Source organism: Pleurodeles waltl, chromosome 5 (assembly GCF_031143425.1).
Source record: "Pleurodeles waltl isolate 20211129_DDA chromosome 5, aPleWal1.hap1.20221129, whole genome shotgun sequence".
In the NCBI taxonomy this organism is placed as follows: Eukaryota; Metazoa; Chordata; class Amphibia; order Caudata; family Salamandridae; genus Pleurodeles; species Pleurodeles waltl.
The window spans coordinates 537,535,609-537,553,060 of NC_090444.1; the positions used below are offsets into that span (position 1 = coordinate 537,535,609).

The 17,452-nt window shown below is 47.8% G+C and overlaps 1 protein-coding gene across 7 annotated transcripts in view; it reads right to left on the reverse strand.

The window, feature by feature from the left end:
• PPP4R3B (protein phosphatase 4 regulatory subunit 3B) overlaps positions 1–17,452 on the reverse strand; it is a 428,645-nt gene that overhangs the window by 123,887 nt on the left and 287,306 nt on the right. For all 7 annotated transcript variants that reach the window (XM_069234360.1, XM_069234358.1, XM_069234359.1 and 4 more), the window contains exon 13: positions 6,961–7,100. In XM_069234360.1, the coding sequence (XP_069090461.1) occupies positions 6,961–7,100 (140 nt within the window). The remainder of the gene's footprint in view (positions 1–6,960; positions 7,101–17,452) is intronic.

The window sequence follows — 17,452 nt, forward strand, 5'->3', positions numbered from 1 at the left end:
CACTGAGGCCAGAGATCCCAAACCTGATGCCACTAGGAGAGTGGTGGTGCCTCAGGCATTCAGAGAGTTTATTCTGACCTTAGCCCATGATATTCCCCTTGTTGGGCATTTGGGACAAACCAAGACGTGGGAGAGGTTAGTCAACCACTTCTACTGGCCCAACATGTCCCAGAAGGTTAAGGAGTTTTGCATCTTCTGTACCACCTGTCAAGCCAGTGGTAAGACAGGTGGACATCCAAAGGCCCCCCTCATTCCACTTCCAGTGGTGGGGGTCCCCTTTAAAAGAGTGGGTGTGGACATAGTGAGTCCACTTGAACCTCTCACAGCCTCAGGAAATATGTACATCCTAGTAGTAGTGGATCATGCTACTAGGTATCCTGAAGCTATTCCCCTTAGGTCGACTACTGCCCCTGCAGTAGCCAAGGCCCTCATTGGTATCTTTACCAGAGTGGGCTTCCCTAAGGAGGTGGTGTCTGACAGAGGTACCAACTTCATGTCAGCATACCTGAAACACATGTGGAATGAGTGTGGAGTGACTTATAAATTCACTACACAATATCATCCACAAACTAATGGCCTTGTTGAGAGATTCAACAAGACATTAAAGGGCATGATCATGGGGCTCCCAGAAAAACTCAAAAGGAGATGGGATGTCCTCCTGCCATGTCTGCTTTTCGCTTACAGAGAGGTGCCTCAGAAGGGAGTAGGGTTCTCACCCTTTGAACTTCTGTTTGGCCACCCTGTAAGGGGACCACTTGCTCTTGTTAAAGAAGGCTGGGAGAGACCTCTTCATGAGCCTATACAAGACATAGTGGACTATGTACTTGGCCTTCGCTCAAGAATGGCAGAGTACATGGAAAAGGCAAGTAAAAACCTTGAGGCCAGCCAACAGCTCCAGAAGTTTTGGTATGACCAAAAGGCTGCAATGGTTGAATTTCAACCAGGGCAGAAAGTCTGGGTTTTGGAGTATGTGGTTCCCAGGGCACTTCAGGACAGATGGAGTGGCCCTTACCCAATCCTGGAAAAGAAGAGTCAGTTCACCTACCTGGTGGACCTAGGCACAAGCAGGAGCCCCAAGAGGGTGATCCATGTAAACCGCCTAAAACTCTTCCATGATAGGGCTGATGTGAATCTGTTGATGGTAACAGATGAGGACCAGGAAGCTGAGAGTGAGCCTCTCCCTGATCTCCTCTCATCAGACCCTAAAGATGGCTCAGTGGATGGAGTGATCTATTCAGACACCCTCTCTGGCCAACAGCAATCTGATTGTAGGAAGGTCCTGCAACAGTTTGTTGAGCTCTTTTCCTTAACCCCTGGTCAGACACACCTGTGTACCCATGATGTGGACACAGAAGACAGCATGCCTGTCAAAAACAAAATCTTCAGACAGTCTGATCAAGTTAAGGAAAGCATCAAGGTGGAAGTCCACAAGATGCTGGAATTGGGAGTAATCGAGCACTCTGACAGCCCCTGGGCTAGCCCAGTGGTCTTAGTCCCCAAACCTCACACCAAAGATGGAAAGAGAGAGATGAGGTTTTGTGTGGACTACAGAGGTCTTAATTCTGTCACCAAGACAGATGCCCATCCCATTCCTAGAGCTGACTAGCTGATTGACAAATTAGGTGCTGCCAAATTCTTAAGTACCTTTGACTTAACAGCAGGGTACTGGCAAATCAAAATGGCACCTGGAGCAAAAGAGAAAACAGCATTCTCCACACCCGATGGGCATTATCAGTTTACTGTTATGCCCTTTGGTTTAAAGAATGCCCCTGCCACCTTCCAAAGGTTGGTGAATCAAGTCCTTGCTGGGTTGGAGTCCTTTAGTGCAGCTTATCTTGATGATATTGCTGTCTTTAGCTCCAACTGGCAGGATCACCTGGTCCACCTGAAGAAGGTTTTGAAGGCTCTGCAATCAGCAGGCCTCTCTATCAAGGCATCCAAATGCCAGATAGGGCAGGGAACTGTGGTTTACTTGGGACACCTTGTAGGTGGAGGCCAAGTTCAGCCACTCCAGCCTAAGATCCAGACAATTCTGGACCGGGCAGCTCCAAAAACCCAGACTCAAGTCAGGGCATTCCTTGGCTTGACTGGGTACTATAGGAGGTTTGTGAAGGGATATGGATCCATTGTGACAGCCCTCACAGAACTCACCTCCAAGAAAATGCCCAAGAAAGTAAACTGGACTGTAGAATGCCAACAGGCCTTTGACACCCTGAAACAAGCTATGTGCACAGCACCAGTTCTAAAAGCTCCAGATTACTCCAAGCAGTTCATTGTGCAGACAGATGCCTCTGAACATGGGATAGGGGCAGTTTTGTCCCAAACAAATGATGATGGCCTTGACCAGCCTGTTGCTTTCATTAGCAGGAGGTTACTCCCCAGGGAGCAGCGTTGGAGTGCCATTGAGAGGGAGGCCTTTGCTGTGGTTTGGTCCCTGAAGAAGCTGAGACCATACCTCTTTGGGACTCACTTCCTAGTTCAGACTGACCACAGACCTCTCAGATGGCTGATGCAAATGAAAGGTGAAAATCCAAAACTGTTGAGGTGGTCCATCTCCCTACAGGGAATGGACTTTATAGTGGAACACAGACCTGGGACTGCCCATGCCAATGCAGATGGCCTTTCCAGGTTCTTCCACTTAGAAAATGAAGACTCTCTTGGGAAAGGTTAGTCTCATCCTCTTTCGTTTGGGGGGGGGGGGGGGGGGGTTGTGTAAGGAAATGCCTCCTTGGCATTGTTACCCCCTGACTTTTTGCCTTTGCTGATGCTATGTTTTTAATTGAAAGTGTGCTGAGGCCTGCTAACCAGGCCCCAGCACCAGTGTTCTTTCCCTAACCTGTACTTTTGATTCCACAATTGGCACACCCTGGCATCCAGATAAGTCCCTTGTAACTGGTACCTCTGGTACCAAGGGCCCTGATGCCAGGGAAGGTCTCTAAGGGCTGCAGCATGTCTTATGCCACCCTGGAGACCCCTCACTCAGCACAGACACACTGCTTGCCAGCTTGTGTGTGCTGGTGAGAACAAAACGAGTAAGTCGACATGGCACTCCCCTCAGGGTGCCATGCCAGCCTCTCACTGCCTATGCCGTATAGATAAGTCACCCCTCAAGTAGGCCTTACAGCCCTAAGGCAGGGTGCACTATACCATAGGTGAGGGCACCAGTACATGAGTACTGTGCCCCTACAGTGTCTAAGCCAAACATTAGACATTGTAAGTGCAGGGTAGCCATAAGAGTATATGGTCTGGGAGTCTGTCAAACACGGACTCCACAGCACCATAATGGCTACACTGAAAACTGGGAAGTTTGGTATCAAACCTTTCAGCACAATAAATGCACACTGATGCCAGTGTACATTTTATTGTGAAATACACCCCAGAGGGCACCTTAGAGGTGCCCCCTGAAACCTTAACCGACTATCCGTGTAGGCTGACTGGTTCCAGCAGCCTGCCACAACCGAGACATGTTGCTGGCCCCATGGGGAGAGTGCCTTTGTCACTCTGAGGCCAGTAACAAAGCCTGCACTGGGTGGAGATGCTATCACCTCCCCCAGGCAGGAGCTGTAACACCTGGCGGTGAGCCTCAAAGGCTTACCCCCTTTGTTCCAGCACCGCAGGGCACTCCAGCTAGTGGAGTTGCCCGCCCCCTCCGGCCACGGCCCCACTTTTGGCGGCAAGACCAGAGGAGATAATGAGAATAACAAGGAGGAGTCACTGGCCAGTCAGGACAGCCCCTAAGGTGTCCTGAGCTGAAGTGACTAACTTTTAGAAATCCTCCATCTTGCTGATGGAGGATTCCCCAATAGGATTAGGGATGTGACCCCCTCCCCTTGGGAGGAGGCACAAAGAGGGTGTACCCACCCTCAGGGCTAGTAGCCATTGGCTACTAACCCCCCAGACGTAAAAACACGCCCTTACATTTAGTATTTAAGGGCTTCCCTGAACCTAAAGAATTTAGATTCCTGCAACTTACAAGAAGAAGAGGACTGCTGAGCTGAAAGACCCCTGCAGAGGAAGAAAAGGCACCAACTGCTTTGGCCCCAGACCTACCGGCCTGTCTCCTGCCTTCCAAAGAAACCTGCTCCAGCGACGCTTTCCCAAGGACCAGTGACCTCTGAATCCTCAGAGGACTGCCCTGCTTCAAGAAAGACTAGAAACTCCCGAGGACAGCGGCACTGCTCCAAAAGAACTGCAACTTTGTTACAGAGGAGCAGATTTAAAGACCCCTGCAAATCCCCGCAAGAAGCGTGAGACTTGCAACACTGCACCCGGCGACCCTGACTCGACTGGTGAAGAACCAACACCTCAGGGAGGACCCTCCGGCGACTCCGAGACCGTGAGTAACCAAAGTTGTCCCCCCTGAGCCCCCACAGCGACGCCTGCAGAGGGAATCCCGAGGCTCCCCCTGACCGCGACTGCCTGAACCTAAAGTCCTGATGGCTGGAAAAGACCCTGCACCCGCAGTCCCCAGCACCTGAAGGAACGGAACTTCTGTGCAGGAGTGACCCCCAGGAGGCCCTCTCCCTTGCCCAGGTGGTGGCTACCCTGAGGAGCCCCTCCCTTGCCTGCCTGCACCGCTGAAGAGACCCCTTGGTCTCCCATTGAAACCTACAGAGAACCCAACGCTTGTTTACACACTGCACCCGGCCGCCCCCGCGCTGCTGAGGGTGTACTTTTTGTGCTGACTTGTGTCCCCCCCGGTGCCCTACAAAACCCCCCTGGTCTGCCCTCCGAAGACGCGGGTACTTACCTGCTGGCAGACCGGAACCGGGGCACCCCCTTCTCTCCATTGAAGCCTATGCGTTTTGGGCACCACTTTGACCTCTGCACCTGACCGGCCCTGAGCTGCTGGTGTGGTAACTTTGGGGTTGCTCTGAACCCCCAACGGTGGGCTACCTTGGACCCAAACTTGAACCCCGTAGGTGGTTTACTTACCTGCAAAAACTAACTAACTCTTACTCCCCCCAGGAACTGTTGAAAATTGCACTGTCTAGTTTTAAAATAGCTAGATGTGATTTATTTGAAAACTGTGTATGCTATTTTGGTTATTCAAAGTTCCTAAAGTACATACCTGCAATACCTTTCATTTGAAGTATTACATGTAAAATTTGAACCTGTGGTTCTTAAAATAAACTAAGAAAATATATTTTTCTATACAAAAACCTATTGGCCTGGAATTGTCTTTGAGTGTGTGTTCCTCATTTATTGCTTGTGTATGTACAACAAATGCTTAACACTACTCCTTTGATAAGCCTACTGCTCGACCACACTACCACAAAATAGAGCATTAGTATTATCTCTTTTTGCCACTATCTTACCTCTAAGGGGAACCCTTGGACTCTGTGCATACTATTCCTTACTTTGAAATAGTGCATACAGAGCCAACTTCCTACAATTATGGATCAAGATTATCCAGAATCTTATAACTTCAGGCGGACTGTGATCACTTTTCTTAAGAGCTCTGTTGACCAAACTGAGTTGTCCTTTCATCAACCTTAGTTAGGAAAAACATTAATTTATAGCTCATAGAAAACAAATCCTTGCTGCCATGATATGATTGTGCAGACCCAGATATGGCCAACACGGTTTTGGACTTAAGACACTCCAAAAAGAATCTAACAAGACCACTTTTTAAGTGGAAAATAACAAGCCTCAGCATACGGTTTTATTAGCACAGGAATATAGTGAACTAATCCTTCCTTTAGGCATGCATCAGAGAGGAAATAACGCTTTGTGTGCAGCATCAGGTGATGTGTCTGCCTACTTGTTTGCCTGCATCATAATGTTTGTAGCGGCGAATCAACACTTGAAAACCACTTTCACCTTCTATTCACTGAAACGGGAGCAAAGCAATAAAAGAGTAAAGAAAAATGGGGTCAGGTCCTAATGGCTGAGCATGATGAGACGTCCACCATCTGAAACCATTCCAAAATCTGTCAATGGGTAGCTCCATTGCAGAAATCTTAATATTGAGATTTAACTATAGCTTTTCCTCCTTGAGACACTTTGTTCTGGTCAACCCATAGAAGTCTTTAGACTCAATGCAAGTAGTGCCTAGATGAAGTATTGACAGATGCTCACAAGGCTGTCTTTCAAATGTCCAAACCAGAACACAATCTAGGGCTGTCGTGGCAGCAGTCAGCAGGTTCCTTCATGACTTATCTAACAATCACCTGCATCATTCAAATCATACAAATCAACTTGCAGGCCGGACAATGGGAGCAGCGTCACACCATGCCGCAACCCGTAGGATGCCCAAGCCTAAACAGCTGGCCTACACCAACAGGTCTGGACAGTCGGGAAGACTGGGACGCGGTGGTGGTATGGGTGGGGGGGGTGTCGCAGGGGGTTGTCTGTAGTGGTTAACAAGCAGCACTATTGGTACCAGGAGGTGGGCCTATACGAGCACAGGGTCAGTGTAAAGGAAAACAGACCTGTTTTGGGTTCAGTGCTTATTCTGAGTCACAGGTTGCCAGTGGGGCCCAAATACACCCATATGTGGTGACCAGCACTCCACCCCTCCCCACCCACCACCTCCCTGATATTTACGGAGAGCAAGAGGGAGAAAAAAAAAACACACAAAGGGGAATAAGGCAGGAAGACTAAGACATAATAACTGTTCCCAAGGGATAACACAGGAACCTGCAAGAGTAAGATGAAGGGCAGGGAGTGTCTGGTGGTGATTTAAACATTCAGCGAATACCAAGCCTTCGTGTTCAATGTGTAGGCATTTAACAGCATCGGACACAGACTCCTGAGCAGGGCTCTGGGCACCAGCACTCATTGTTTAACAGATTAAGCACTAGATAAGTTGCTTTGAACAGCCTATATTAAACAAGATTAAATTACACATTGACAAATCATCAGCAATCAATTCACAATTCAATGTACTTACTACTGCACTGCCTTAGAATCCAGAGAAAAAATATGTGACAATGTTAAAACAACAACTTTTAATACCTGTTTAGTTTTTGATTCTGTCTGTCCTTTTCCTGCTCATATTTTGCCTTAAGTCCTTTAAATGTTTGAACATATTCAATTGTTTCAAGCGATTTATAAAAGCTGTCAACAATATGTACTGTAAGTGATTTTATATCTTCCTGTAAATGAAAAATAAACAAAAAATATGAACAGCTGTCACTAATGTTTGATAAATGTGTCAGTCTTGGTTGATTGTACGCATTTATAGACAGTTTCCAACAAGTCAGGCAATCAATGCCCATACCAAAATATTTTAGTACACTTCTACTGCGTCTGACAGTTGCCCTTAGTTTAATGATTTAATTTACTTAACTTTACAGGTGGTTCTCCAGCATCAGTACATCTCTATAGATGTACATGCTGTTTGAATTTGTCCCACTAGCTGGTAATCCTTGAGCAAACACAGGACTTATGTTAAGTCTTTAGAAAAGAAGCTCTTTCCCGCTTTCAGATGAGCGTTATTACCCACATCTTCCTTCTCAGCAGTTAAGCCTTCTCTAGGTATAGATTAAGAGTAGATTTGAGAAGAAGAAAAAAAAAAAAAATCAAAGCAGTGAATACCTTGTGGGTGACTAAGGTTGGGCATAGAGTTGCAGCATCACTAGAAGATGCTGGCTAGTAATGCTTGGTCAACAGTAGCATCAGATGTTGCATAAGTGTAGGAAGTTGGCTCTGTATGTGCTATTTCAAAGTAAGGAATAGCATGCACAGAGTCTAAGGGTTCCCCTTAGAGGTGAAATAGTGGTAAAAATAGAGAATACTAATGCTCTATTTTGTGGTAGTGTGGTCGAGCAGTAGGCTTATCCAAGGAGTAGTGTTAAGCATTTGTTGTACATACACATAGACAATAAATGAGGTACACACACTCAGAGACAAATCCAGCCAATAGGTTTTTATATAGAAAAATATCTTTTCTTAGTTTATTTTAAGAACCACAGGTTCAAATTCTACATGTAATATCTCATTCGAAAGGTATTGCAGGTAAGTACTTTAGGAACTTCAAATCATCAACATTGCATGTATACTTTTCAAGTTATTCACAAGTAGCTGTTTTAAAAGTGGACACTTAGTGCAATTTTCACAGTTCCTAGGGGAGGTAAGTATTTGTTAGGGTAACCAGGTAAGTAAGACACTTACAGGGCTTAGTTCTTGGTCCAAGGTAGCCCACCGTTGGGGGTTCAGAGCAACCCCAAAGTCACCACACCAGCAGCTCAGGGCCGGTCAGGTGCAGAGTTCAAAGTGGTGCCCAAAACACATAGGCTAGAATGGAGAGAAGGGGGTGCCCCGGTTCCGGTCTGCTTGCAGGTAAGTACCCGCGTTTTCGGAGGGCAGACCAGGGGGGTTTTGTAGGGCACCGGGGGGGACACAAGCCCACACAGAAATTTCACCCTCAGCAGCGCGGGGGCGGCCGGGTGCAGTGTAGAAACAGGCGTCGGGTTCGCAATGTTAGTCTATGAGAGATCTCGGGATCTCTTCAGCGCTGCAGGCAGGCAAGGGGGGGGTTCCTCGGGGCAACCTCCACTTGGACAAGGGAGAGGGACTCCTGGGGGTCACTTCTCCAGTGAAAGTCCGGTCCTTCAGGTCCTGGGGGCTGCGGGTGCAGGGTCTCTCCCAGGCGTCGGGACTTTAGGTTCAAAGAGTCGCGGTCAGGGGAAGCCTCGGGATTCCCTCTGCAGGCGGCGCTGTGGGGGCTCAGGGGGGACAGGTTTTGGTACTCACAGTATCAGAGTAGTCCTGGGGTCCCTCCTGAGGTGTCGTATCTCCACCAGCCGAGTCGGGGTCGCCGGGTGCAGTGTTGCAAGTCTCACGCTTCTTGCGGGGAGCTTGCCGGGTTCTTTAAAGCTGCTGGAAACAAAGTTGCAGCTTTTCTTGGAGCAGGTCCGCTGTCCTCAGGAGTTTCTTGTCTTTTCGAAGCAGGGGCAGTCCTCAGAGGATGTCGAGGTCGCTGGTCCCTTTGGAAGGCGTCGCTGGAGCAGGATCTTTGGAAGGCAGGAGACAGGCCGGTGAGTTTCTGGAGCCAAGGCAGTTGTCGTCTTCTGGTCTTCCGCTGCAGGGGTTTTCAGCTGGGCAGTCCTTCTTCTTGTAGTTGCAGGAATCTAATTTTCTAGGGTTCAGGGTAGCCCTTAAATACTCAATTTAAGGGCGTGTTTAGGTCTGGGGGGTTAGTAGCCAATGGCTACTAGCCCTGAGGGTGGGTACACCCTCTTTGTGCCTCCTCCCAAGGGGAGGGGGTCACAATCCTAACCCTATTGGGGGAATCCTCCATCTGCAAGATGGAGGATTTCTAAAAGTTAGAGTCACTTCAGCTCAGGACACCTTAGGGGCTGTCCTGACTGGCCAGTGACTCCTCCTTGTTGCTTTCTTTGTTCCCTCCAGCCTTGCCGCCAAAAGTGGGGGCCGTGGCCGGAGGGGGCGGGCAACTCCACTAAGCTGGAGTGCCCTGCTGGGCTGTGACAAAGGGGTGAGCCTTTGAGGCTCACCGCCAGGTGTCACAGCTCCTGCCTGGGGGAGGTGTTAGCATCTGGCCTCAGAGTGACAAAGGCACTCTCCCCATGGGGCCAGCAACATGTCTCTGGTGTGGCAGGCTGCTGGAACTAGTCAGCCTACACAGACAGTCGGTTAAGTTTCAGGGGGCACCTCTAAGGTGCCCTCTGGGGTGTGTTTTGCAATAAAATGTACACTGGCATCAGTGTGCATTTATTGTGCTGAGAAGTTTGATACCAAACTTCTCGGTTTTCAGTGTAGCCATTATGGTGCTGTGGAGTTCGTGTTTGACAGACTCCCAGACCATATACTCTTATGGCTACCCTGCACTTACAATGTCTAAGGTTTTGTTTAGACACTGTAGGGGCACAGTGCTCATGCACTGGTACCCTCACCTATGGTATAGTGCACCCTGCCTTAGGGCTGTAAGGCCTGCTAGAGGGGTGTCTTACCTATACTGCATAGGCAGTGAGAGGCTGGCATGGCACCCTGAGGGGAGTGCCATGTCGACTTACTCATTTTGTTCTCACTAGCACACACAGGCTTGTAAGCAGTGTGTCTGTGCTGAGTGAGGGGTCTCTAGGGTGGCATAAGACATGCTGCAGCCCTTAGAGACCTTCCTTGGCATCAGGGCCCTTGGTACTAGAAGTACCAGTTACAAGGGACTTATCTGAATGCCAGGGTGTGCCAATTGTGGATACAATGGTACATTTTAGGTGAAGGAACACTGGTGCTGGGGCCTGGTTAGCAGGGTCCCAGCACACTTCTCAGTCAAGTCAGCATCAGTATCAGGCAAAAAGTGGGGGGTAACTGCAACAGGGAGCCATTTATTTACACAAGCCCCCCCCAGCCCACAGGCCAGGAGACTCAGCCCAAGCTGGAAGAGTCTTCCTAGTCTGTCAGGCGAGGAAGAGTAGAGGAAATGGCTGGTTTGTTGCAGGGCCTACTCTGCCTTACATCCTCCTGTTCAGGTCATTCCCTCTGGGGAACTGACCCACTTCCACAGTGATAGGACCTAGTCTGAATTGCCTCTTGCCTGCCTCTTCAATGTCTCCACCCATTCTTTTTATTTTGGTCTTAGAGGTATCCACCTCTGCTAACCTTATCTTGGCCAGGGTTACCCCTAGCTTACCCAGAGAGGTTACCCAGAGCTGGAGTAACCCCACCATGACCAATAGGGTCAGGGGGCCTAACTTGCTATTTGGCATGGGGTCAGACCACCATGCTAAGGATAGTGCAGCCATAAAGGCTAACACCCAGCAGAGGCCACTGACAGCTGTCAGTGCCCTGAACCACACCTTTAGCTCTTCACCTAAAAGGGAAGGGGCTAAGTTACAGGCTTCTTTGGGTTCAGGTTGCCTGTCTGCTGTATTAGAGTGGGGGGTTACCACATCTTGTAGTAAACACCCTTCTTCCACTCTTTCTTCTGTTAGCTGAGGAGCCACCCACTCAGGTTTAACAGTTGCCTGACTAGCCAGGACTTCTGGTGGGTCAGGTTGGACTTTATCAGGGCCATTTTTGGAGTTCTCCCCTACTGGAGCAGAATCTCCTTGGCTTGCTGTAACCTTGGCTAAAGGTTGTCCACCCTTCCTACTCTGTTTTCTTTTCTTCTTCTTCTGGGGCCTGCTTGCATTTACTGCAGAGGCAGGACTTCCAGAATCCTTGGGAGAGGACTGGCACTGGACCAGTTTCTCTCTTGGGCTCTGACTAACCTCTGGGTAGTCATTTCCAAGGAGACAATCAAGGGGAAGGTCTGTACTGACTACTACCCTTCTCCAGCTAAGAGTGCCACCCACTTCTATGGGCACTAAAGCCACAGGCCTCTTAGTGACCCTGTCTAGGCTAACTCTTACCCTGGCAGTCTCACCTGGGATGTACTGGTTTGAGAGCACCAGCCTGTCATGCACAATAGTGTGACTGGCACAAGTGTCTCTCAGGGCAGTGGTTGGGATTCCATTCACCAGTAGGTGGTGGAAGTGTCTACTTCCCTCTGGAATCTCCAACTCACCTGTTGGGCCCTGTTTCCAGTTGAAGGCTAGGAAGACCTCCTCATCTGAGGAGTCATCTCCCATGGCTACACTGGTTACCCCTGGAATCTTGTTCTGGGGTTTGTTTTTGGGACAAGAAGTGTCCTTGGTGTGGTGCCCAGACTGTTTACAGTTGTGGCACCATGCCTTAGTGGCATCCCAGTTCTTACCCTGGTACCCACCTTTGTTTTGGGTTGTGTCTTGGGGCCCTCCCACCTGTTCTGGTTTTTGGGGGCCTACAGAGGACTCTTTTTCTTTGTTTCTAGTGTCGCCCACTTTCTCCTGGGGAGTTTTTGTAACCCCTTTCTTTTGGTCACCCCCAGTGGAAGTTTTGGTTACCCTAGTCTTGACCCAGTGGTCTGCCTTCTTTCCCAATTCTTGGGGAGAAATTGGACCTAGGTCTACCAGATACTGATGCAACTTTTCATTGAAGCAGTTACTTAAAATGTGTTCTTTCATAAACAAATTATAAAGCCCAACATAGTTACACACTTCATTTCCAGTTAACCAACCATCTAGTGTTTTTACTGAGTAGTCTACAAAATCAACCCAGGTCTGGCTCGAGGATTTTTGAGCCCCCCTGAATCTAATTCTATACTCCTCAGTGGAGAATCCAAAGCCCTCAATCAGGGTACCCTTCATGAGGTCATAAGATTCTGCATCTTTTCCAGAGAGTGTGAGGAGTCTATCCCTACACTTTCCAGTGAACATTTCCCAAAGGAGAGCACCCCAGTGAGATCTGTTTACTTTTCTGGTTACACAAGCCCTCTCAAAAGCTGTGAACCATTTGGTGATGTCATCACCATCTTCATATTTTGTTACAATCCCTTTGGGGATTTTTAGGATGTCAGGAGAATCTCTGACCCTATTTAAGTTGCTGCCACCATCGATGGGACCTAGGCCCATCTCTTTTCTTTCCCTTTCTATGGCTAGGAGCTGCTTTTCCAAAGCCAATCTTTTGACCATCCTGGCTAACAGGGGGTCATCTTCACTGGAGTTATCCTCAGTGATTTCAGAGGTTTTGGTCTCTCCTGTGAGGGAACCAGCATCTCTGACTATTATTTTTGGAGTCAGGGTTTGAGGGACCTTGTTCTCCCTAGTTAGGACTGGTAGGGGGGAATTTTCCTCCAAGTCACTATCCTCTTCCTCTGAGTTGCCACCCTCAGAGGGGTTGGCCTTTTCAAACTCTGCCAAAAGCTCCTGGAGCTGTATTTTGGTAGGTTTGGGGCCCATTGTTATTTTCTTTATTTTACAGAGTGACCTTAGCTCCCTCATCTTAAGATGGAGGTAAGGTGTGGTGTCGAGTTCCACCACAGTCACATCTGTGCTAGACATTTTGCTTCTAAAAGTTGGAATACTTTTTAAGAATCTACAACTGGTTCTAGAATCTAATTCAAACTTTTACAAACTTTTAAACTCTAAAAGAAATGCTAAACAGGATCTAACACAAGGCCCTAGCAGGTCTTTTAAGAATTTAGAAAACTTTTCAAATTGCAAAAATCAATTTCGAATGACAATTTTGGAATTTGTCGTGTGATCAGGTATTGGCTGAGTAGTCCAGCAAATGCAAAGTCTTGTACCCCACCGCTGATCCACCAATGTAGGAAGTTGGCTCTGTATGTGCTATTTCAAAGTAAGGAATAGCATGCACAGAGTCCAAGGGTTCCCCTTAGAGGTGAAATAGTGGTAAAAATAGATAATACTAATGCTCTATTTTGTGGTAGTGTGGTCGAGCAGTAGGCTTATCCAAGGAGTAGTGTTAAGCATTTGTTGTACATACACATAGACAATAAATGAGGTACACACACTCAGAGACAAATCCAGCCAATAGGTTTTTATATAGAAAAATATCTTTTCTTAGTTTATTTTAAGAACCACAGGTTCAAATTCTACATGTAATATCTCATTCGAAAGGTATTGCAGGTAAGTACTTTAGGAACTTCAAATCATCAACATTGCATGTATACTTTTCAAGTTATTCACAAGTAGCTGTTTTAAAAGTGGACACTTAGTGCAATTTTCACAGTTCCTAGGGGAGGTAAGTATTTGTTAGGGTAACCAGGTAAGTAAGACACTTACAGGGCTTAGTTCTTGGTCCAAGGTAGCCCACCGTTGGGGGTTCAGAGCAACCCCAAAGTCACCACACCAGCAGCTCAGGGCCGGTCAGGTGCAGAGTTCAAAGTGGTGCCCAAAACACATAGGCTAGAATGGAGAGAAGGGGGTGCCCCGGTTCCGGTCTGCTTGCAGGTAAGTACCCGCGTTTTCGGAGGGCAGACCAGGGGGGTTTTGTAGGGCACCGGGGGGGACACAAGCCCACACAGAAATTTCACCCTCAGCAGCGCGGGGGCGGCCGGGTGCAGTGTAGAAACAGGCGTCGGGTTCGCAATGTTAGTCTATGAGAGATCTCGGGATCTCTTCAGCGCTGCAGGCAGGCAAGGGGGGGGTTCCTCGGGGCAACCTCCACTTGGACAAGGGAGAGGGACTCCTGGGGGTCACTTCTCCAGTGAAAGTCCGGTCCTTCAGGTCCTGGGGGCTGCGGGTGCAGGGTCTCTCCCAGGCGTCGGGACTTTAGGTTCAAAGAGTCGCGGTCAGGGGAAGCCTCGGGATTCCCTCTGCAGGCGGCGCTGTGGGGGTTCAGGGGGGACAGGTTTTGGTACTCACAGTATCAGAGTAGTCCTGGGGTCCCTCCTGAGGTGTCGGATCTCCACCAGCCGAGTCGGGGTCGCCGGGTGCAGTGTTGCAAGTCTCACGCTTCTTGCGGGGAGCTTGCCGGGTTCTTTAAAGCTGCTGGAAACAAAGTTGCAGCTTTTCTTGGAGCAGGTCCGCTGTCCTCGGGAGTTTCTTGTCTTTTCGAAGCAGGGGCAGTCCTCAGAGGATGTCGAGGTCGCTGGTCCCTTTGGAAGGCGTCGCTGGAGCAGGATCTTTGGAAGGCAGGAGACAGGCCGGTGAGTTTCTGGAGCCAAGGCAGTTGTCGTCTTCTGGTCTTCCGCTGCAGGGGTTTTCAGCTGGGCAGTCCTTCTTCTTGTAGTTGCAGGAATCTAATTTTCTAGGGTTCAGGGTAGCCCTTAAATACTCAATTTAAGGGCGTGTTTAGGTCTGGGGGGTTAGTAGCCAATGGCTACTAGCCCTGAGGGTGGGTACACCCTCTTTGTGCCTCCTCCCAAGGGGAGGGGGTCACAATCCTAACCCTATTGGGGGAATCCTCCATCTGCAAGATGGAGGATTTCTAAAAGTTAGAGTCACTTCAGCTCAGGACACCTTAGGGGCTGTCCTGACTGGCCAGTGACTCCTCCTTGTTGCTTTCTTTGTTCCCTCCAGCCTTGCCGCCAAAAGTGGGGGCCGTGGCCGGAGGGGGCGGGCAACTCCACTAAGCTGGAGTGCCCTGCTGGGCTGTGACAAAGGGGTGAGCCTTTGAGGCTCACCGCCAGGTGTCACAGCTCCTGCCTGGGGGAGGTGTTAGCATCTCCACCCAGTGCAGGCTGTGTTACTGGCCTCAGAGTGACAAAGGCACTCTCCCCATGGGGCCAGCAACATGTCTCTGGTGTGGCAGGCTGCTGGAACTAGTCAGCCTACACAGACAGTCGGTTAAGTTTCAGGGGGCACCTCTAAGGTGCCCTCTGGGGTGTGTTTTGCAATAAAATGTACACTGGCATCAGTGTGCATTTATTGTGCTGAGAAGTTTGATACCAAACTTCCCGGTTTTCAGTGTAGCCATTATGGTGCTGTGGAGTTCGTGTTTGACAGACTCCCAGACCATATACTCTTATGGCTACCCTGCACTTACAATGTCTAAGGTTTTGTTTAGACACTGTAGGGGCACAGTGCTCATGCACTGGTACCCTCACCTATGGTATAGTGCACCCTGCCTTAGGGCTGTAAGGCCTGCTAGAGGGGTGTCTTACCTATACTGCATAGGCAGTGAGAGGCTGGCATGGCACCCTGAGGGGAGTGCCATGTCGACTTACTCATTTTGTTCTCACTAGCACACACAGGCTTGTAAGCAGTGTGTCTGTGCTGAGTGAGGGGTCTCTAGGGTGGCATAAGACATGCTGCAGCCCTTAGAGACCTTCCTTGGCATCAGGGCCCTTGGTACTAGAAGTACCAGTTACAAGGGACTTATCTGAATGCCAGGGTGTGCCAATTGTGGATACAATGGTACATTTTAGATGAAGGAACACTGGTGCTGGGGCCTGGTTAGCAGGGTCCCAGCACACTTCTCAGTCAAGTCAGCATCAGTATCAGGCAAAAAGTGGGGGGTAACTGCAACAGGGAGCCATTTGTTTACAATAAGCATACACAGTGTCATTTGTAGTAAGGAACAATTTCTACACACTGCTTTGGAGACTTCCACAAGCTGCAGACTGACCAGGAAGGCCACTTCAGTGGCTTCCATCTTGGGTTACCTCCAAGAGAAGATGTCTATTTACCTGATGGTGGGTAAACCAGAGTATGAGTTGGTAAACCAGAGTATGAGTTGGTAAAAAGGGTTTCTTTAAGGATACTTTAAATTATCTAAAATAAATTCCTAAACAAGCACTAAAAATAAAGCTAATAGGCCAGACTATCTTTTGATAAATCAAAGCAATTTATCACTAATTAGTGAGTGTGGGGGTGTCATTGAATGGATAATTGGCATGGGTAATTTAGAGAGTAAAATGCTGAGTGAATGAAAATGCATGTTTAGATCGACAAATGTATTTCCCTCCTTTCAACTTCATTTCTCCTCAGAAACTAAGTTTTTTTTTCAAATGAGTCGTCTGGGCAAAAGACTTGGGCATTGTGGCTTTTATTCTCAAAGCAATGGCTCTAGAGGGCTGATCCAAATAATCCAATAGAAAAAGGGGGCTGATGCAAAGCTCACTCACTGTGTGTCTGTTGTTGACAACCAGAGCAGTCTGCAAACAAATCTAAAATAATTGTAAAATATAAACTGAGAGAAAATAGGGGAGATGGTTGACAAAGAAATGGTTAAAATAACGAGAAACATACATTTACATGGAGGTGACAGACAAGAAAATTAATGGGAGGATGTGACATGAAATTAAACAAAGAAATTGTATTTTTCTGCTAGAATGTGGGCAGGAAGTGAACTGAACTGAACTGGCTGTACAAAACAGTCCATGCACTGGGCTCTGGGTTACAAACATAACACATTTGGTGTTATTCTTACTGGAGAATTCCTACTGTTTCGATGCAATATGCAATACAATAAAATGAAGCAATCCATGAGAAATTGAGGTTAAGTGGAATCTGCACATTTGTCTATCAACTTTTTAAAGTACATTTTTGCCAAATAATTAAGTACCTCACCAGCAAGGGTGTGTTTACAAGGTTTGATATAACAATGATTGCATGAATCTAAACACTTATGGGAACAAATACATTATCAAATATGAAATGGCTCATGGTGGCCCTGGATACATCTCTGAAGCGGGTTAATTTGACATTTCCAAGTAAGCTTCGCACAGGATGAGCTTGTAATACACCAAACACAATACAATCAACCTTGAAAAGAAGCAGTACTATGTAGTAGAACTGCAGCAGATATTATCTACATCTATGGAGAGATAATTGTAAAAGATATCATGCAACATTACATTAAAGGGCCACTGAAAATTGTAACCATCAGTACTTACATTTTGGTTATTGGGTTTTACATTTTTCTATGACGTTTTATTTCAAGTACTGAAAAGTTACTGATCTTAGTATACCATAACCACAGACTTTTCTTTCTTTTTTTTTTTTTGTTTTCAATTTTTTCAATTCAGTAACAAATTGTATAAAGTTCAGAAGCACGATCCATAATAAACTGAGTTCTTCCAATACACTTCTCTCAGTACCCAGTAGGCATGACCTTGAAGTTTAAGCTGTGGTTCTCTGGGCAGCCTTCATCAATCTCCTTCCTGTGCTCAGTTGGCATTTACCTAGGAACAGTAACTGCTGCCAATAACTTACAGCTG